Source organism: Lissotriton vulgaris, chromosome 6 (assembly GCF_964263255.1).
Source record: "Lissotriton vulgaris chromosome 6, aLisVul1.2, whole genome shotgun sequence".
In the NCBI taxonomy this organism is placed as follows: domain Eukaryota; kingdom Metazoa; phylum Chordata; class Amphibia; order Caudata; family Salamandridae; genus Lissotriton; species Lissotriton vulgaris.
In genome coordinates, this window is record NC_141694.1 from 880274176 (window position 1) to 880291170 (window position 16995).

The 16995-nt window shown below is 45.1% G+C and overlaps 1 protein-coding gene across 1 annotated transcript in view; it reads left to right on the plus strand.

Moving 5' to 3' along the window:
- The window catches only part of SYNE1 (spectrin repeat containing nuclear envelope protein 1), a 2319318-nt gene that overhangs the window by 682007 nt on the left and 1620316 nt on the right, over window positions 1–16995 (plus strand). Inside the window, exons 33-34 of the mRNA XM_086926873.1 lie at window positions 5548–5708; window positions 8010–8160. Coding sequence (XP_086782999.1) covers window positions 5548–5708; window positions 8010–8160 — 312 coding nt within the window. The remainder of the gene's footprint in view (window positions 1–5547; window positions 5709–8009; window positions 8161–16995) is intronic.

Genomic DNA, 16995 nt, shown 5'->3' on the forward strand with positions numbered 1-16995 from the left:
AAGACAAGGCAGAAAACTGGGTAGTCACTTAATATTTTGAAATTATCTTTCTGCTTAGCGTTCATCTTCTGGTACAGATCGTCATGAGCCATTACCCTTTGGTAATGCTTGCTACTGGCGTGTAAGTCAAGCCTCTGTTTGCCAATTTCTCCTACACATTTAGGCATATGCCCCTTGTCCTCTACTTTACTGCAACACTTAGAGGCCTGTGCTATAGAAATAGTAAATAATACATACAAATAGTGAATATAGCTTAAAAGCATTGTGTTAACCCCTGGGGGGGCAGGGGGGCCGCGCAGCGCTCCCATGCTCGTGACGGAACCGCTCCGTCACAAGCCTCGGGTGCGCTGTGCTTGTGACGGAGCGGTTCCGTCACGGCCCCGCCCGCTCAATGGAACGTCCAGCGCAGGCGCGGAATCCGCGCAGGCGGGCCGAGCAGGCCTTGACGGAACCGCTCCGTCACCAGCACAGCGCGACCAAGGCTGGTGACGGAGCGGTTCCGTCACCAGCATGGGAGGGGTTAAATATACTTAAATGTAGGTAGTTTGTGAGAGTGAAAAAAAGTATATTTAGAAAGGCATGTTTATAAATATCGAAATATGTGCAATGCCAGAATTCCTATCCAGTTGCAGCCAATGCAAAATGCAGTAGAACCTTAGACACACTCTTTTCACAGGCAGGTCATGCCCAGGAAGAGAAACAATGTTTCTGGATCCCAAATTGAACAGTCATAAAGCTCTTAGGTGTGGGTCCATAGACCTTCAAGTTGCCTCTGAACATTTGCAATTCAAGATTTGATTAGTGTGACTGCTGTTTTTTGTGACTGAACTTATGGGCTGTTAATTTTGTATCTGAATCATATAGATATTTATTATTTGAAACCTAATTCCCTTTTGTAGCAAAACAAATCCTATGGTCTGAGCATCTCCCTGTGAGCCAATTACTCATTGGATAAAAAAAATAAAAATTGTAATATCTTTGACCAAATATTGAATATCATATTCTAAGTGTGTCCAAACAATTGCCTTCTTCAGTTAAACATTATTGCAGTGTCACTGCAGTCATTGCCTATTAATGCATTGCATCTCAAAATTTGCAAGTAGAAAAATCATTTTGTTTTGTAATATTTTGTTCAATTCTATAACACAATCACAAAGCTTTTTTGTGGTTTATGCTGCCTTATTGCTTCAGAATTAAGGCCCAGTTTATAGTTTGGCAGACGGGTTAAGTTCCATTGCCATGGCAAAGCAATTTACTCCCACCATGTGAAGATACTTCACCCCCCAAATTTTGCGATGTCACTTAGCCTAGCACACAATTGTTGCTGACACGGTGGTTCCTCTTAATACATTCAATGTTTGACAAATGGAGACACACTTTTTTAATTGTCTAAATAAAATAAAAAATTAAATGACAACTTCACCATGGGAGTTTTCATTTTGGGGTTGCGGGAGGTCGCCGGGTTCTCTGCCCTATGGACAGGCGGCGATCTTGTCTGGGGCCTAGGTGACGCGCTACGGCGCCGGCAGCTGCTGGCCATGGCGGAGCCACAGGGGTCGAAGGACCCCCCGTCCCATCATGGGTCGAGGCTGACGGGGGTCCCCTCATCCCTCCCCGGGCCGCTCTCTTCACTCCACGCAGGAGGCTGCCTCGTCAGCCTTGGCAGTGCCACAGGGGTCGGCGGGCCCCTCTCGTCCACTCATGGGTCGATGCTGGTGGGGGACTCCTTGTCACTCCCCGGGCCCCTCTCGTCCCTCTGTGCCGGCGGCTGCCTCGTCAGAGGTCGAGTCAGTGCCGTTCTGGCGCTGTCCCTTAGCCGCTTCGGCTCCGGCCCTGCTTCGGCCCCCTGCGCCGAGTGGTGTGGAGGGGGCCTGTCCGGGATACCCTTTGGCGCTGGACGATGATGACGTCCTGCCTCAGGTTGTGGACTCTACCGCACGGGGCAGGCATCAGGTCGCGGACTCGTCTTCGGATGCCTCCTCTTCACTGGAGGTTGAGCGCATGCTGGTGTCGCCCTCATCAGGGACGGGCTTCCGCTTTGTGGCTTTTTCCCCGATGTCATCAAAGGATGGCTCCTCACCGTTGCCGCGGCCGCCGCTTTCGCCGGAGGAGCCACAGGTCCCCCACTCCTCAACCCCTCATCCTCCTTTCCGGGCATGGCCCTTCCTCACTCCTATTGGCTTAGAGGATGGCTGCCTTAGCTTGCAGACGTCTCCTATGGAGGAGCTGCTTTCCCCACCGCAGGGCCCTACGAAGGCAAGTGTGGCCTTCGCTCGTGCTGTTTCCATGGCTGTGGGAATTTTGCGCATGGGATATCTGTCTGCCCATTTCCCCACGGATCATCTTCTGGAAGTTCTCCACTAGGGCTCTGGTGGTAGGGAGCTAGCTGCTGCTTCCCTTCGAGGGTTCGCTCCTTTCTTCCCTGGAGGGGACTTGGGGATGTCCCGCCACGGGGGATCCGGTGCCTCACCACCTTCTGCAACACCACCTTCCAGCACCACGGGACCCGGTGTGTCTTTCCCTCCACCCCTCTGCCAGAAGCCCCCTTTTGCAGACTGCCTTTCCCTCCCTGTTGTCTCCACCATCAAGGGACGCCCGCTGGCTGGACTCTTGGGGGCACAATATGTTCGCTTCAACCAGTGCGGCTCTGCGGGCCCTTAACAATCTATGTGTCTTAGCTAGGGCCACTTCTTGTTTGTGGAACTCGGCGGAATCCCATGGGTCTGCCGCTTCTCAGGAGGGTGCTGGTGTTGATTTGCGGCATCATGCGTTAGATGGCCGAGAGCTGGCTGCATTTATTCTTCTCTCCACTCTGGGCATCTCGAAGGTGCTTGGTCGTGCCATGGCTTCCTCGGTTGCCCTTCGCTGCCATGCATGGCTTCAGGACAGTATGTTCCCAGAAAATGTTCAGGAACGTCTGGTGGATCTTCCCTTCAATGGTACTCTTTTGTTCCATGCCCCTGCAGACTCGCCCATCCAGAGGTTCTTTGGCGGGGCTTCGTCCTCCTCCTCCTTCCCCTTCCTCTCCCCCTCAGTGATCTGTGAGTTGATCTGGTTTTTGGGAGTTGTTCTTTCGTTGGGGCGAGTCGCCCCAGTTGTGTGATCTGTGTGCTTCATGGGCATATAAGTCCTCTTGTCTGGACTGTGTTTCTGTTGGCTGCTGGCCGGCCCTTTTTGACTGTGTGTTTTTGCTCTGGGTTATCTACACCAGGTTGGCCCTGAGATTAGGCCTTCTGTTTTTTCTCTTGGGCTGCTTGACAAGCCTTATGCTGGGTTTTCCCGTGGATTTTTCTGTTGTCCTCTGCTGCTCAAAGTTTCTTCCTAAGAGGGTTCCCATATCTTGGGACTTAACATACCCTATGTGGGGTAGTGGTAGCTGTTATATAGTTTGTTCTGTGCTTGGGAGCTGTGGTCGCCTTCGGACCTCTGCTCTCCATGGCATTACAGTACGTTGCAGGTGCAATTCTCTTCTTGTGGGTGGACTCCTCACTGAGCGTGTCCTGGCCTTCTTCACCTTCCTGCCCTCTGTTTTCGGCTGGCACCCGGCTTGCCCTGAGTGCATTGTCCTGTGGGTTCTCTGCCTCTGGCTGTGCTTCCTGGTCCCGGAGTCGTGTTTTTCTGCTCGAATGTGCCTTCTGGGCACTCTGGTGGGTTGGCCATTCTTGCCTGTCCACTTCTTTCATCGAGCTCTGCACTCGGTTCTGCCTCTCCCCCCTGAGGGCGGTGAGGGATTTTGTGTTCCTCCCTCTTTCGGGAGCAGTCTGCCGGTTCTTCCTGGGTGACCCCGGGCTCCTTTCTGCTTCAGCCTGCTTATTGATGTCAGCGCCGTTCTGTCTGGTCTATTGACTTCTGGCTGTGGTAGGCTCAGCTGCCCTCTTCACTGAGTGTGCTCCCGGTAGAAGGGCTTGTCTTCATTCTACCTCATCTCCTTGGAGTCTCGAGGTTGTTCTTCTTCCTCGGTCCTTCTCTTCCTTGCCATGGCCTTGGGTGGAGGTTCTGTTGCCTTGTGTAGGCGTGGAATGGTTCGGCCTCCTCTTGCCTGGCCTTTGTTTCCTCTGCAGAGTGTGAATGGGCTACCTCTTCTTTTACTCTTCCCGAATACCCTTTGGGGTTGGTGGTCCTCTGAGTGTGGGGTTCCTCTTGCCTGAGGGGTCAGGGCTCCTCGCCCGGTCCATTGGGGTCCTCTCGCAGACCCTCCTTCCCCGTTTGTATGGCTAAGGTATGTATTCTACGTTAAGGAATCTGCGGCTAGTAGTCCCTATCAGATGTATGAGTTACTTACCTTCGGTAATGATGTATCTGGTAGAGATGATTCTAGCCGCAGATTCCTTCACGGCCCGCCCTTCCTCCCCATTCTGCGAGGACCTTTGGTTTGGGCTTCTGCACTCGCCTCCTGGCTGTTGGCAATGTCTTCTGTGAGTGCTTCTTTTGCTCTTTCTGACAGGTTGGTTCATCCTGTTTCTAAGTTCCTTTCCTCCTCTTTTTGCACTTTGGAGAATGGGTTTATAGGTACTTCTGTGCCCTTCTGCTCTGGTTGCTCCAGGCTGGGGTCTACCTTTCTCTCGCCCCTCCCCTTTCTTACTAAGGGTTCTGGCCCCTCTGCTATCCTCTAGGTTGGGGTCTTTTGGCTGTGCCTCCGCCCTTTGTTCCTTAGGGGGGCGTCACACCCTGTGTTGGGGCTGTCTTGGTGGTTTGTCGTTCCTTGTTTGTCTCGGACTGGTTCCCCTTCATTGTTCTTGGTTGGGGTTGTAGTCCTGCTACATGTTGTCATGACACTTTTCCATATGTTCCTTGTCTCCAAGGGGGGCTGTCCCCGTATTGGCAGGGTTGCTACTCAGGGCTGCACTCTGTTCTTTCTTCTTTCCCTGCCTTTGGGTACTGCAGTGTTGGCACTGCTCCTTATGGTGTTGTTCGTCACCATTCCTTTTTCCAATTTTTCTGCTTTTTTCGCACACTGTTCCCATACTCCCACAGTTTTGTCTGATGGCTACGCGTTGTGGCGCAGAAAAGTTCTCCGAAGAAAACTGACGTAGGCACGCCGGGGTGGGACTTATGTGACCTCCCTCACGTCATGTACGCGGCCAACGCCTGGGCGGAGTCACGTGATGCTGTCCCCCCGGCGTGCAGGGATGCTGTGGCAAAAAGCATTCCGGATCTAGTCTCACGCCTGGGGATAATTCTACGTTAAGGAATCTGCAGCTAGAATCGCCTCTACCAGATTCATCCTTATCGAAGGTAAGTAACTCTTACTTTTATAAGGTAGGTCACCTCTAAGTCATTCTTTCATAATAGCTAACTGAGGTTTACTCCCTGCTAGTGACATATGATCACATCTGATATCCTTAATAGATCCACCACAGTAAACTGTGTTTCAAATATCTAATTCCTCTTCAATTTCTAGATAAAGCCATTTAAAATATTCACTACTAACTGAACACAAGATCACAGTTGCAAGTGATTTTGCTTTCTAGTGTATTTAATGTATTACAATTCCATGCGGTAATATTATAGTGATGATAATCACCTTGTACCTGATACTCTTTGTAGGAGCTTGCTAAGAAAAATGACACTGCAGCATTGGAAGCAGAGAACCTTGTGAAAAAATCTGCAGACATACAACTGGGGCCTATGAAGAAGCAATCTCTTCAAGACCAGGCAAAGTCTGTCAAGGAACAAGTTAAGAAAGTGGAGCAAACACTTGTGGAAGAGTATGTGCCTCATTAATCCTCGTATTCCCCCTCCATATCCCCACCTGTACATTTTTTTTCTTCTGCTCCTCCTTTCTGGATGTGGCAGGTGATTTGCACAAGGAAACATTAATAAAAGCCAAATGTTATAGACAATGCATTTTATGTTGCTCCCCCTTACATAAAGCCATGTTTACCGAATGTGTTAGGACATATGCTTGACAATCACAGACAGAGGTCTGCTTGGAAGTACTGTTATGACAGCCATTCAAAATATATGGTGTAAACGAGAGAAAAAAACTTTACTCCAGTGAGCACTGATTTTCTTTTTCTTTTGTAATTGTTGCTTGCGTTGCTGCAAGAATGTCTCAAAGATAAATGTCACCATTGCACTGAAATGCTGATTGCAGTTGTGATTTTTCACTAGGTAATTACTATGGTAGCAAACTTCCACTCGAAACAGAAAACGTTCTTTTCTTTGCATTGGCATTTTTATTTTTCCATTTGAGAGAACTGAACAGGTTCATTTCCATATTGAAATACCAAGAAATGTATTTTTTATAAACTGAACTTATTGAATGTTGGTCTAGAATAGATCTTGATTTGATATATCTGTGAATTTAAGAAGACTTGAAAAAGATTTGGCAATCTAAATGCGTGTTCATCGTTTCCATCAAAAGATAATCTCACCTAATTACGTCTATCTCTACATCAGACATTTATTAATTTGCAGTGTGCACTGAAAAAACGTAGCAGGCACAATCAAAGAATACACATACTTTACTGAATATGTAACTTTTAATTGGTATGCAACAGGCAATCAAGCATTGTTCTTGCTGAATTTTCAGTTGCATCAAATTCCACACTCTTGGCCCAAAGCTAAGAAACCTCTTTTGCCATGAATTATGTCAAGAACAGTCTATAGTTAGAAGAAATTGCTTAGAGTAGCTGGGACCCCAGACTAAATTAAGCCAGTTGAGATTATTGACAAGGTAGACTGGTTTGAACCTATGTATAAATTTGAAGACATGGTGAGATACTTACAATTAAGTTTGACACTTACTGGGAGCGAGGGGAAGAAACTCTTAAGACTGCATCTTTGATCAAATTTCTTAAGCCATGGTAACTGAGTGAATGCCCACATTGTGGAGACCCTGACAATGGTATGCTAATTCACCCACCCTTACAAGCAGATTTGCTTATACAGACATTCAACCATATTGGTGGAATGTCTCCATGAGTATTCCCAAGTTACAGAGGCAAAATCCCACCATTCCAGAATCACAGTATGAGGAACGGGAATGTGGGGTTTTAACTGCCTGTGTTTGGGTACTTATGTTTACCTTAGGTTTGTGCATCAATTCCTTAAATATACTTACAGGTGTGTCAACTGATATAATCAGCAAATAGCACAAAATTCGACCTCGATCTTGAATGATTTCTGATCAATTCGATATTTCATTGAACCTGTTATTTCTACACTAGATATGTTATTGCTATGTTATTTCAGCTGTGCACTCAATGACAACCATTTTATTTCTGAGCACATATGTTTGCTAGATGCAGTCACACCTCTCTCTCCTTTCATGTTGTATTTTCACATCAAATACAGTTATGAGTTATACTCAGACCAAACGTTGCCCCTGAATTGATTTGATTTCACCTGCTCTGCCAGTGTATTGCCTGACTGCCATGATCGTAATGCTTGAATCCTTCTGTCACAGTACCCTTTTCTGTCCTTGGTGATGCCTGAATATAATTTTTTATAATGCCGGACTTCCGCTGCTGTAATGCTTGCTTTATTCCATTTCCTCCCTGCACTTTGTAATGGCATCTAAAATAGTGCCTTGATCTGTGAAAATTGTGTTGCTGTGCACCTACACTCCATTTGGATTCCTGATTACTTATTTCTTCTCATTATTCCTACTTTAGTTATTTTCTAGCACTTGCCTGTTTCTTTCACTTCCTTTGTCCTACTCTCATTTCTTTTGAGAAGACTTTTGCTGTCTTGTTTTCAACTTTGACCTATGCTTCAAGTGATACGCCTCCCTACAGCTTCTCTGAGACTCTGGACTAAGGTGTCAGTGTGCATTGTAATAAAACAAAGTCTTTGATATGCAGTGCCTGAATTAAACCTTTATTTCACAATGTCCAACACAAGCGACAAGCATGCAGTGGTGTTCGCATGAGATAACTTGGAAACAAGACGTATGTATTAACAGCTATGAGGCTGTTCCTGAAACTGGAATACTGAAACCATGCAGAATCAATTCATTTTCTTTTGAACTATGTATTTTATTTGGCGAATTTTATTATTTTCAGTATTAAAACTATGGAAAAGGTGAAAAACAAATGGGAACAATTTGGCAGTAATTTTGAGGCACTCTCCTTCTGGATTACGGAAAAGGAAAAAGAACTGGACACGTTGGAGGCCTCATCATTTCCACTGGAAAATCAGATCAAACAAATTAAGGTGATTTGTTTCTTTTTTTACATTTCAATTGAATCATTTACATTTGCGTGAAGTGTAGTTGGAAAGAGGGTTGCGACATTGATGCATCTTCATTACAGGGCTTAATGTAGATTGGATTTAAAATAAATGTTAGAACGACAATCCCATAGGTTATTTAGAAGAACATATGTCTATCATAAGTAAAAGTAACATTGATAATGAATAAATATGAACTCTCTAAGTAGAGCTTCATCGTTTTGATAAATAGCACCCTGTATAAATATTATGAGAGCTAACATTTTAAAACATCAATTGCAATTGTTTAAATTGTATTGGAAAGCGCTCAGTTATGCATGTTGTCTTTTCATATTAGTTTAGTAGCCAAAAGGACAACCAAATTAAAATGTTCCTGAATCCAAATAACTGCTTGTCTTATAAAAATTGTGTTTGAATCAGCAGTACATCATGGATGTCAGCTAATTAAATTCAATAACATTGAGGCATAGTTCAATTTTAATGAACCTAGTGAGTGTTAAACATGTAGTGGATTTTTGTGTGCATTTTCTTTTCATTCCTCTAAATTTAGGAACAATCTAAATGCTGCCCAAGTTTGTAGGTAATATGTGCTGACTAATTGGGCTTTAATTTGTAACATGGCTATGTCACAGCATTCAATCCCTGGTGCCGTCTCCTTGAGCCTTGTCTTCTAGACAGATCTTCTCTACCAGGTTATGTAGTTGGTACTATACAGTTTTTCAGCACCTACAACACAGGAATCCCGGGATGTATCTTAGGCTGTGGGGCTCACAGTAGAACCTAATATTTGACGTAAAAAAAAGACTTCAAGTCATAGAAATTGTATATATCTTAGACCGACTCTAACCTATTTAATTTAGGTAACTTACAAAGACAACAAAACCTAAATCCAGGGACTAAAGCAAATATGAAATGAATGCTATAAATTATAAAGAAAGGAGTTGAGTATACTTTATTGTTTGATTAATAAAAATCATTACAATGGTGAACATGCGAGCATTATAAAACATATACCAGGAATAGTTATTGAAATATTTACATTTGTACCATCACGATGAGAATGAAAGATAAAATTCATCAGAAAATTATTTAAAATCATAAAAACCTATTTATAAAAGCAGTTTTAAACCATAATTATCCGTTCTAGTTTTTCCATTTACTCGAACCACAGGCAGACATTTGCTCTTAAGAAGCAACAATTAATAACTTTAATATAGTAGTTCTGTGTTTGTGGTGAGGATCCTGGGGTTGAATTCCATTTTTGTAATAAACCCCCTGCATACAGTGTTTCAAAGGATTCCAGGGATGCACAGGAAGACAAGTCAACCCGTACGCCAGGGCCGTTGTCAGCTACACTTGTGTAGTACAGAGGGCTATGCAAATCGGAAAAGAGTACAACTGGAGCGCAGGGATTTGTCTGTCTTTTGATGGTTAACCATTGATGGCTTACAGGGTCTCGCTGTTTGTAAATTTTCTTGCTGTTGCTGTAACAAACTTGGTGAACCTGATGTTAAGCTGTGGATTATTCGGGTTCATTGATGCAAGAATGGCTTGACGGCGTGTACGGATACCAAGTTTGTTCCATTTGCTCTTTAACAATTTCTTTCGATTGTCATGAACTGCAGGACAAAGACATACCACGTGCTCGATTGTTTCTGTACTTCTCCCGCAGCCCCTGCACGTTACATTGGGATTTGCGCAGCGCCATCTTGCAGGTGATACAGAAATAGCCATTCATCCATTCTGAGGGCCAAAAATCTTTTTTTCCCCAGCACTGCGTAGGTACATGACAGATGTGCTGCCATAATCCCTGGCTTAAATACAATTGTCTAGGCGTACTTACGTTGAACCAGTTGGGCTCTGTCCGAGTTAAAGGACCAGAGGCGGGCGTTTCTTTTGATATGGGTTTTAAGTGCCTACTGCGATGGATTGGAGGTCCAGATTTCTTCTGTGTCGAGGAGTTTTAAAACATCTTGCAAGTAGCGCCGGTATGAGCTACCAATTTGACCAGCTGAGATTTCCAGCCACAAAAGGGCCTCCAGGCTTCCTTCTCTGGAGCTCCGCAACTTGTTGCACAACCTAATGTATGCTCAACGCCCTATTGCTTGGTGGTCTTGAAGACCAAATTCAAGACGTATTTGGGAGGGGAAGGAGGATTTAGGTAAGCCAAATACCTGTTTGAATATTCTTGTTATTGTTTTGTTCACATGACTGTTGTCTTTCCCTTGTATGACCTCCTGGCTGTAGGTGAGGAAATTGATGATTTTTATCTTCATTACAGTTATAAGTGGGGTTAGACCGGGACCTGACAGTTGTCTTGCAAGAATCTTAAAAGCCACCTGGAATGTCAGGGCTTTAGCTTCTACCTCGTCTCTATGTTTAGAGAATGTTCCCCTTCTGTCCAGGTGAACCCCCATATACTTATAAGAAAGGGCTCTGTCAATTCTTTTGCCATTGTATTGCCATCCGCCACCTTGATATTTCCCTTGGCCAAAGGTGATTGCCCTTGTCTTGGTTAGATTCAGTTCCAGATCACTTTCGGGGTGTATAAGGACAGCTGATCAAGTAGTCTCTGCAGGCCCACCCTGGTGTGACTAAGCAGAACCAGATCGTCCGCGTACAGTAAGTTACTGACTCTTGTCCCAGCGAGTTTTGGAGGATGAGTGTTAACTTTGTCAAGTAACTCTGACAGATCGGAAATGAAGAGGTTGAAAAGTAGGGGCACCAGCACACACCCCTGCTTCACTCCGTGGGTTGTTTGTATTTTCCTTGAAATGTGTGATCCGTCCCAAATTTTATACGAATCCATGTGTTGGAATGTAGCGTGATTATGGCTTGTAGTAACGTTGGTGGAATCCCCTATTTCTGCAGTTAGAGCCATAATCTGCTTCTGGGAACGCAGTCGAAGGCGACCTTAAAATCGGCGAAACAGCCGTGCATTAGCATTCCTGAGGTAGCCACATTGTCTAGCAGGACAAAGATTGTGAGCAAGTTTGTTATGGTGCCTGATTTTTGCACAAATCCTGTCTGGTTGAAGGGTATGAGATGTTTTTTTGCGGCCCAGGACGCCAGGTCTTGAAGGAGCAATTTAGCATAGTATTTCGATTCCACGTCTAGTAGGGTGATCATCCTATAGTTTTTCGGGTCCGATCTCTTGCCGCCTTTATAAATTGGATGTATAATGGCTCCTTGCCACGATTCCGGTAAAACCAAGTTAATCCAGCAATAGGAAAAAAGAGGTGCCAATTTATTGGCCCAGAATTCTATGTCCTGTTTGAACAGATACTGGGGTAAACCGTTTGGCCCTGGTGCTCCGTCTGAGCGGCCCTCAGTTATAATTCGGGCGATTTTTTCTGTGATGATTTCCAGGGTTGTCGGAGCACTTTGTGATGTTTCTATGGGTTTAGGCAGAAATTTCGTATTGGTTGTCGATGGTGCCCTTGTGTATAGTTCGGCTTGGATTCCTGGTTCCTTCCCATCCATTATGCCTAATAATTGGCACATTTTGGGTTGTAAAGTCATGGCTGGTGGTCTAACCAATGGGGCATCTTTTTCTGGATCATCAAAATGAGTTGTTAGGTAGGATACCCATTCAGTTTCAGAAATCTTAGCGCTGCTTTCTCCTCCTTGTTTATGTATTTTAGAATTAACAATTGACCAAAAGGACTTTGAATTATCATTTTTGCTTGCATGTATCAGTTTTAGCCAGAACTGCTCAGAACGTTTCTTTTTCTCGATGAATATTGCGTGTCGGAGTGCTTTTTGAGCTTGCTTGAAATTGTTTAGATTATAGTCTTCCCCTGGAAGCCTGCATGCCTGTCTTAAGGCACGATTATGTGCTGATTTTAATTTCCTGATTTCGCCTGTTATTATTGCCTGATTTCCTTTTTCAGTTTTTCGTGTAGTACGTGGGAATTTCTTAAGCAGTACCCGCGAGAAGACCACCAATGATGTAGTGGGCCGAAGTGTGGCAATTCTCATAGAATCTTGCTGGGCTCTACATTGGCTCATTATTGCTGGTATGGTTGAATCAGTCCATTTCAGCCTTTTAAGATTTTCAGTATAGTTACCTTCTGTAGTCTGGCTGGTCGTGGCGTGATGTGTTAAGTGAAATGACAGGGTGGTCACTTGGGGGGGTGGTCACTGTCTCCTTGAACAGCTATGGTGTAATTTTCGATAAAGGGGAGGATTTACTTGCTGCAAATGGTGTAATCTAGGAAGGAATGGGTTTGACCGTTTGATCTTGTCCAGTTAGGAGGATTGTCCTTGGGGAAGCGACCATTTAAGATTGTGTAACCCAGCGCAATGAGTTGTAGCACCATATATTCGCCTAGTTTGCTGTAGTTTGTTTTATTTGTTCCAGGATGTCTGGCCACGGTACGTCATACTCTACCGGGACTTCTTGAAAAAGATTTGTGTTGTAGTCACCGGATACTATGCAGTCTGGTCTTTTGTAGTTACTTTGTATGTTACACAAAACCTGGATTAGATGGTTAAACTTTGTTTTTTTCTCCCTGGCACTTGGTGAAATGTAAATATTGATCAGAATCAGTTGTTCGGTCTGTGTGGAGTTGTTAATCAGTACACCAGAAATCTAGTCTTCTTCAAATGTCAATTGTGTTATATTGCCATTTAACTTGGTTGAAATGTAAGTTGAGAGGCCACCGCTGGGTCGACCGGACTTGTGCAGCCACTGAGCAGGTGTTCTATGCTCCAAGTATCCTTCTATTGGGAGGCTAACCAAAGACCATGTTTCCTGCAGTAGTATGACCTCGTGATTTTTGAAAAACTTTATCACATCTGGGTATTGAAGTTTTGGAAGGAGGCCATTGATGTTCCATGAACACACTGAGAGGCCGAGTTGGGTTCAATTGTAGTTTCCGCCATCCAAGGCCGCCGGCAGCCAGGCCCAGTCAGTCGCTGTGGTTTTTGCCTCCTTAATTTTTGGGTGGGTCGCCTTTACTGGGGATCGGCCTTTGGATGATCTTAAGATTGAGAAGGATCATGGACCCTGTTTATCTGGTATGGCCGGGGTTTTTACGAGGACCGAAGGGTACCGTGGTTCAGTTTGGGGGACTACTTTGATGCCCCATTTGTTGAATAGGACTGACCTTGATATTACTTCCTCCATGAGTGCTGCAGTTGAAAAAGTAATTAACGTTGGTTCTGCAAACTGATTGCTTCTGTTTGTTTTAAACTCAATTGAGATTATTTCGTTGGATTCAATGTGACACAATTCAGGGATACATTTAAAAAGTTTCAGGATGTTCCCTCTGTTCAGGATGTCATGCGATCCTTGGCTGTGATATTCAGGGACAAGTAACAGTTTGTTTTTTACATTATTTGATGGAGGATCCTGGCCAGATGTCTTATGGTTGTCTTCAACCGTAATTTGAGATGGGCCAATTCTCCTTTGGATATAGGGCGATTGTTGCTTGTGTCCCACATATTCGCCGGGGTCTTATGAATGTCTTTGACCATGATTTGCGATAGGTCGATTCTCCTTTGAATGTGGGGCGATGGTTGCTTATTTCCCCCGTCTTCGCCTCGAGGTTCATGATCAACTTTAATGGGTAAGAACTTGCCCATTTGTGATGCATCCGGGTTCTTGAATAATGTTATCTGGATGTTCTCCTTGCCTCTTGCCATGCCTCTTGACCTATACTCGTTGGTGTGCTGTTCTATGGTTTCCTTATCTTGGTTTATCTTTAGTGCGCTTACTGTATTCGTTAGGACTATCGGGTCATCTGGTCCAGTCTTGAGGACGTAGGATAATGTTTCTAACTTCGTGACCTTTCCAGGCTCGTCCAAGGTCGAGGGCTGTAGAGGCTTTGCTGGAACTTCTCTCCTGAGCCCGGATGGTTCCTTGTGTTTTTTGCTAATGACGGGAGCTGTTAGCACCTTGTCGGTTATGGCTGTAAATATTTGTGTTGATGATTTTTGTGGCGCTATGAAGGTGCTATCGGAGCTTACGGTGCTAGTTGAGCTAGATCGTGTCTTACCCTTTTCAATACGTAGTGGCTCACTAGTTATGTTTTGAATCGCTGCACTACGTTTGTTGCGTTTTTTCCGTAATCTCTTTCTTTCTCTTTTGCTCATATGTTGTTTTTGGGGGGATTTATTCATTGATCCCGTTCCTGGGCCGGCCTCTCTGGTGTCGACAATTTGCACTAACACGGATGTGAATGGTTTGTCTATTTTCAACGTGGTATTGTTTTTGTTATTTGATTTGGTTGGTAGAAAGATGCCGTACTCCTTGGGTACCACTCGTTTATCTCGATTTTCTGAGGACGGAGCTACTACTGGGGCATCTGTTGATCGAATGTCGATTTTTGCTGAAGAGGCCTTATAATTTTTGCCGAGATTATTATGATTTATGCTTCTGTCGAAGACTTCCTGGGTGGTTACATTAGTTGGGTGTAGTCCTGGCGGATGTGGTTGAACTTGTGAGCCTGATGGTAGTTTCTTTATTTCTGTCAGAACCAGGGCGAGGAACTGCGGAAGTGTAGACAGACTATTGATTATTGGCGAACAGCAGCATATCGCTTGGGTCAGGTTGACTTTAGATTGTGCTTTGGTTATTATGGTGTTCAAGCCTTCTAGTTTGTTGTCGATCCCTGCCGTGTATACTGCTAGTGTGTTTAGGAGTTCAACTTGTAAGTCAAGTTTATCTGAATGATAATTTAGTGCAGACACTGTGGATTGTAGTGTTTGTAGAAGCTGAGGCCAGATGATGGTAGATTCAAACATTGCTGGGTCATGGGCTTCTGTTGCGGCTTTTGTCTGTCTTAAAAAAGGATAGGTCCAAAAGAGAATGGTCGTTGGGCTCACCTGTCTTTATTTCGGGAGATTCGTGATGGACAAAGACGGATGGCGTCGTTGGTTATTAACTGTTTAATGTTACCTGGAAGAGTTCTGGTCCATTGAGCTGCTTGGGGGGTAGATTCTATTTTGTTTACAAAGGAACCCATTCTGTATGGATTGATTTCCTGCTGTATGGGTAATCTGGGGTAAAAAGGAGAGTCATCGCTTGAGGTGGTTATTGGTGATGAACACTGATCCTTATTAGGTTGTTGCACTTGTTGTGAAAGCAAAGATATATTTCCTGACCTGGTGTCTGGCCTTGGCCTGTTTTTCCCAGGTATAGATGATGCTTCCCTTGTTAAATGACCATCTGAGGATGTGGTGATGGCCTGGTTTTACAACTGTTCATGAATCAAGGCCTGTAATTTGATCTGGACTGGATCGGTGTTGGGGGTAGTTTGAGGCAACTCTATAGGTTGTGATGGTATTTCGCTGGGATTGATTGAGACTTGAACTTTAGTTCCTTGTTTCTTAAAGAAGTCTCTGAGGGTCCTCTTTTTTACATCATTAGTTGTTTCGTCCGGCGTGTTATGCTGTTGATTTGGGGTTGTTGGGTCGTTTCAGTCTTGGTAATACAGTCTATAGAGCCAGGTCTGCATTCGAGATTCTGCAGGTGGGTTGGTTATAGAGGTGACGCCGGGGGATGGGGTTACGCTATCTCCAATTCCTCAAGTGGATCTATAGATTCCTTGTTCAACTTCTTGCGGTTTTTTGCATTCTCTTTTTTCAGTCTTCCGGACCGCATTATGATTTAACCAGAGAGAGGAGAAGAAGAGGAGTGGGAGTGACTTCTCTTAGTTTTTAACTCTCTCTATTTCTTCTTTTTCTTTTACTTATTTATTCCACCTTTTTTTTGTATGCTCTTTCCCTTCACTTGGTATCCTTGAAATGCGAGGGGGGGAGGGAACAAGAGGGGGTGCCCCCTGAGCCCTACTCAACCCCTCTGTTCTTTCAGTACTGCCCCCAGTCACCCCCATGTACTTGATCAACTTGTGGCTGGTACCTGGGTCACGATGTCCACCGGTGGTTCCACGGGGGCGGCACTGCTGTTGGTTGGCTGGCTAGTTGGTTGTTGGTTGTAGGCTGCACGCCTCTTGCCCCCCCCCAGGCAGCACCCTCGCTGGGGCTGTGGCTGCGGCTGACTGTGACTGTGATGTCGGTTAGACAGCCAGAATACTGTATGCCTGGTTGCCCTGTTCACCGGGCTCGCCGCACGCTGTTCTCTCCTCTCCCGCTCGTCCAGCCTCAGCTGCAGGTCTCGTGCCTCTCTCTCCCGCGGTCCTGCTGCAGCCACGGGTCTCGGGCGTGGCTCCCACACTATCCTGCTCCCGCTTCCGTTCTCCCGCAACTCGCGGCTCTCAGTGGGTCTCCCCCACGGTCCACGGTCCGCTGCGGCCACGGGTCTCCAGCCGCGGGTATTTACTGCTTTTGCCCCTCAGATCGTCCGCTGCGGCTTCTCTGCTCACATTGGCTATCGGCTGCTGTCGGCGGCTCTCGTTTCAGCGGGGCTGGGAGGTGCGGCGCGGCTGGTGGTTGCGGCTCTACTTCCCTGCACTGCTGCTTGTTTTCATGGACGTCTTAACACGGTTGTGTTAGCAGGAAACCAGCATTATAAAGAAAGGAAAATGGTGAACAAATAAATGTCATTCTGTAACAAAAAAAAGAGACAAAAAGTGAACAAGGGAGAATGACATTCAAGGACTCTGAAAACTTAATGAATGAAAAGAATGCATGACCTACCTAATGATATCAGTGAGGGAGATCACTATTAGGCAAGTCAGTATTTGTGATCCCCTGTCATTTTCCACTGTCACTGTAAAGATTGCCTGCAAGCAGACCACCATCGCTGTTTTGCATTTTTAAATGAGAAATCTTTTGTTTAAAGCAGTCTCTGATCCTTAAATGAATCAGTGCTGTTTTAAAACAGCAGTTTCCACTTTGGAAAGGACATCGAAG